This window comes from Calidris pugnax, unplaced genomic scaffold (assembly GCF_001431845.1).
Source record: "Calidris pugnax isolate Ruff unplaced genomic scaffold, ASM143184v1 scaffold25, whole genome shotgun sequence".
In the NCBI taxonomy this organism is placed as follows: domain Eukaryota; kingdom Metazoa; phylum Chordata; class Aves; order Charadriiformes; family Scolopacidae; genus Calidris; species Calidris pugnax.
The window spans coordinates 7,052,228-7,056,231 of record NW_015090805.1 but is presented as its reverse complement, the minus strand read 5'-3'; the positions used below and the strand labels follow the sequence as shown (position 1 = coordinate 7,056,231).

Sequence of the window (4,004 nt, the reverse complement as noted above, 5' to 3'; positions counted from 1 at the left end):
CCCGCAACCCCCGCCCCTGCCCCCCAGAAGCGGTATTTTTCAGGAGCCGGGCCAGACGTACCTTGAAGGCGATGGGCAGCGTCTTGTTGCAGCGCCAGTGGGTGGGCAGCACGGAGCAGAGGAAGTTGGGGCTGTCGGTGCGCACCAGCTCCCCGGGGTGATCGGCCAGGACCTCCACCATGCTGCGGTCGGCGCTGCGCAGCTTCCCCGGTAAGGCGCCGCTGTGGTCGGCGCCGGGCAGCGGCAGCGGCTCTGTCATCTTCCCCGGGCTCAGCGTGGTGGAGGGCGGCGTGAAGCGGCGGCTGGTGCTGGTATCTACGGGGATACGCATCACAACAAGCCTTTTGAGTGAAAGACCTCCACAGAGTTTTTACAAAACAGCGAAACGAGCGTAACTCTTCAGCGATCTGCTCTCTGGGGACCAACATAAACGGATACGGGCTGAGGACCCCGGGGGGAAACTTGTTTCTACGCCAGTCCCCAAAGTTAATTTTTTGCTGAAGGCGGCTGAGATAGATAGCGAGCACGCCGAGACTTAACTCTTGGCGTCCTGGCGCTGAGGAACAGATCACGTTAATCCGATAAGGCAAAGGGTCGTCCGTGCGGGGCTTTACCGCGACGCCCGGGCATCCAAGGCTGCGGCCGTGCCACCAAAAGTGACCGAAGAAGGGAAAGCTCCTTCCGAACTCCCAGGCAAAAAATAAAATGACGCGAGTCAAACAGAAGACGGGGTCAGAAACACACGCAAAGCCTGGGCTTCCCAGAGAGTCAGTCAGTCGCCTATCAGTTTCTTCCAGGTGATTTCTCTACAGTCCCAAGGGAAAAACAAACACATCAGCGTCTTCCGTAGGAAAAAAAAAATAAAAAATCGCTCTTTAAAGAGAGGGAAATTCGGGGTCAGTCTTCAGAGAAGGCGGTACGCGAGCTAGACTTTCTGATCAAAGGTCAGCTGGCTACGGCTGTATATATATTCACGTACACACGCGCACACACACATATACTGTACTTCATAAAATATTTACAATAGAATCTGTAGAGAATTTAAACACAACAGGAATCCATTAATGTTCTCGGCAACGTTTTTGTTTCTTTTTTTTTTTTTTTTTAAAGCAGCCTTGAAAATCAGCTTCAGTAGTTTGGTTCGCGTCGCTCTAAGAGTACTCGTGTCATGACCTTTCAATCGTTCTTGCGCAAAAAATAAAAAAAGAAAAGCAGCTCAGTGCATGTCATTCAAGCTTTAAATCTCTATCTTGGAACTTGTCTTTGGTACAAAGTCTTTCATCAGTTTAAAGAAAGGTCGCAGCCGATCGCAAGCTCTGAGGCTAAAAGGTCCACAGCTGAAAACTTGGGTTTGGGGATGTTGGTTAAATTGTGGGTTCTCTCTGTGGTTTTGTGTGTGCAACAGCGCTCTCTCTCTCTCACTCACGTCCTCCTCAGCAGTCAAACCAACAGTCTGCAACAACTTCGGCACTCATTGCCAATTCTTTTTTTTTTTTGGTATCTGAGGCAGTCTTCCTCTAATTCGGCCACAGGAACCGGCTGCTTAACAATATTTTAACCGCAGCAGGTGGAAGCCCGCTTTAGGAAACATGGCTTTTCTCTCTGGCCGCCTCCAGCCAGCGGGATGGATCCCGCCAGCCTGCGCGGAGAGCCCCCACGCACACGCACACACTGAAAAACCAAAAGCGACCAACCAGCAACAATTATAAAAAAAAAAAACAAAATAACCCACGATTTGGAAAAAAAAAATAAAAAAAGTAATAATAAGCCACTACTTTTGAAGGAGTGAAAGCTTTCCTTCCGCAAAGTGAGGAGGCGGCGGCCGGCGGGGGTGGAAGGAGCCGCTAACCCCCCCGGAGAGAGACGGAGAGAGAAGCCGGGGAAGCTCGAACCCCCCCCCCCAAAGTTGCCAGCCGGGGGTTCAGAAGTGCCAGCAGCCTCCGGCCCGGGCGGCCGCTCGGAGAAAGCGCATTTCCACAGCCGAAACCTCTCGCTCGGGTCTTCACGCGGGGAACGCAGGCTTCCTTCGCCGACCGACCGGGACACCGGGGAAGGGGGTGGGGGGGCCGGGCCCTGCCTCTCCCGCTCCTCGTTCCGCACCCGGGCTGGGGGTCCCCGCCGCCGCCGCCGCCGGTATGAATGGAGGTGGCCGGGCGCGAGCGCCGCCCCGCCGCCCTCCCGCCGCCGCCGGTATGAATGGAGGTGGCCGGGCGCGAGAGTCGGCTGCGGCGGGCGGCGTGCGGAGGAATGTCATTCCCCCGGCTGCTTTGCATACGGGGAGGGCGCCGGCCAATCACCGCCCTTCCCGGCAGCAGCCAGGGCGCGGCCGCGGGCCAGGGGGCTCCTGGAATTGGCGCGCCCGCCGCCGCCGCCGCTACTGTTGGGGCGCGGGGGGTGAGCGCCGGGTCGGCGGGGACACCACCGCACCCACGGGAGGATGGCGGGATGCCCCTCCACCCCCTCCTCGCCCAGCCCACCGCAAAGGACGCTCCTTCCCACCGTGTGCGGGGAGGGCTCCGCGGTTTGCCCGGGGGAGGGGGCGCGTTAGGGCAGCCAGAGCGGCGCGACCTCCCCGCCGCCCCACTCCCACGGCTGCGTCTCGCCGTGCCGCGGTCCCGCTTGCACTTCGTTTAGGGGCCAGGCCGCCCCGAGGAGCAGAGGGTGCCCGCAAGGTGGCCGCAGCGCCCGCAGACGACGCCCCGGCCTTCGCCCGCGCCCCCCCTCGGGCGAGCTTCCCCCGGTGGGGTTTGCCCCGGGGTGTTTTCACCCCGCGGAGAGGGTACACCCGGAACCGGCGGGCCCCGGGGCAGCCGCTTGCCGGGCTGTCGTCCCCCGCCCGCCTCGCTGCTTCCCGTCGCCGCGGACAAGGAGGCGGCCCCGAGGGTCGGGGCAGCCGCGGGGCCCCCAGCCGGAGGACATCCCCCCCTCCCCCGGTACCGGCACAGCCCAGGGCGGGGGGGGGCGGGGGGGGGGGCAGCGGGCCGCCCCCCGGGGAGGGCGGCCGGTGCCCGCTGCCGTCAGCACCGCCCTTCCCCGCCAGAGCCCACGGAGGGCTGCGGTCCCGCGGGGGACGGGACCCACCCTGGGATGTGGCTCCAACGGGGACGAGCCGCTTTGCCCGACGGCTGCCCGGGACCCCCTGGTACCCACCCCCGCCCCACCGCCGCCGGCTGTCCCCCACCCCGGGGTGCGCAGGGGAGGGGACAGAGGGGACACTGGGTTTTGCCGACACCCGCTTTGGAAACGCTCCGGAGTCGGGGGGGGAGAAAAAAAGTATTCGGTACGCGTTTTGGCATCCGCGCCAGGCGCGGACGGGAGCGGGGAGCGAGCTCCTGCCGTTTGCGCTCCTGCTTTACGCGCAATTAAGCCGAAATCAGGCTGAGCACCCGGGGGGGGGGGATGGCGGGATGCCCCTCCACCCCCTCCTCGCCCAGCCCACCGCAAAGGACGCTCCTTCCCACCGTGTGCGGGGAGGGCTCCGCGGTTTGCCCGGGGGAGGGGGCGCGTTAGGGCAGCCAGAGCGGCGCGACCTCCCCGCCGCCCCACTCCCACGGCTGCGTCTCGCCGTGCCGCGGTCCCGCTTGCACTTCGTTTAGGGGCCAGGCCGCCCCGAGGAGCAGAGGGTGCCCGCAAGGTGGCCGCAGCGCCCGCAGACGACGCCCCGGCCTTCGCCCGCGCCCCCCCTCGGGCGAGCTTCCCCCGGTGGGGTTTGCCCCGGGGTGTTTTCACCCCGCGGAGAGGGTACACCCGGAACCGGCGGGCCCCGGGGCAGCCGCTTGCCGGGCTGTCGTCCCCCGCCCGCCTCGCTGCTTCCCGTCGCCGCGGACAAGGAGGCGGCCCCGAGGGTCGGGGCAGCCGCGGGGCCCCCAGCCGGAGGACATCCCCCCCTCCCCCGGTACCGGCACAGCCCAGCCGGTGGCCGGGCCTGCCGGCAGCACTGCCGGGGGTGAGGCCGGACCGGCGGACGGGCAGAGCCGCACGGGCCGCAACGGGCCGCCGGCGCC

The 4,004-nt window shown here is 64.6% G+C and overlaps 1 protein-coding gene across 2 annotated transcripts in view; it reads right to left on the bottom strand.

Moving 5' to 3' along the window:
- The window catches only part of RUNX1 (runt-related transcription factor 1), a 174,474-nt gene that overhangs the window by 74,835 nt on the left and 95,635 nt on the right, over positions 1–4,004 (bottom strand). For both annotated transcript variants that reach the window (XM_014938029.1, XM_014938030.1), the window contains exon 3: positions 62–315. In XM_014938029.1, the coding sequence (XP_014793515.1) occupies positions 62–315 (254 nt within the window). The remainder of the gene's footprint in view (positions 1–61; positions 316–4,004) is intronic.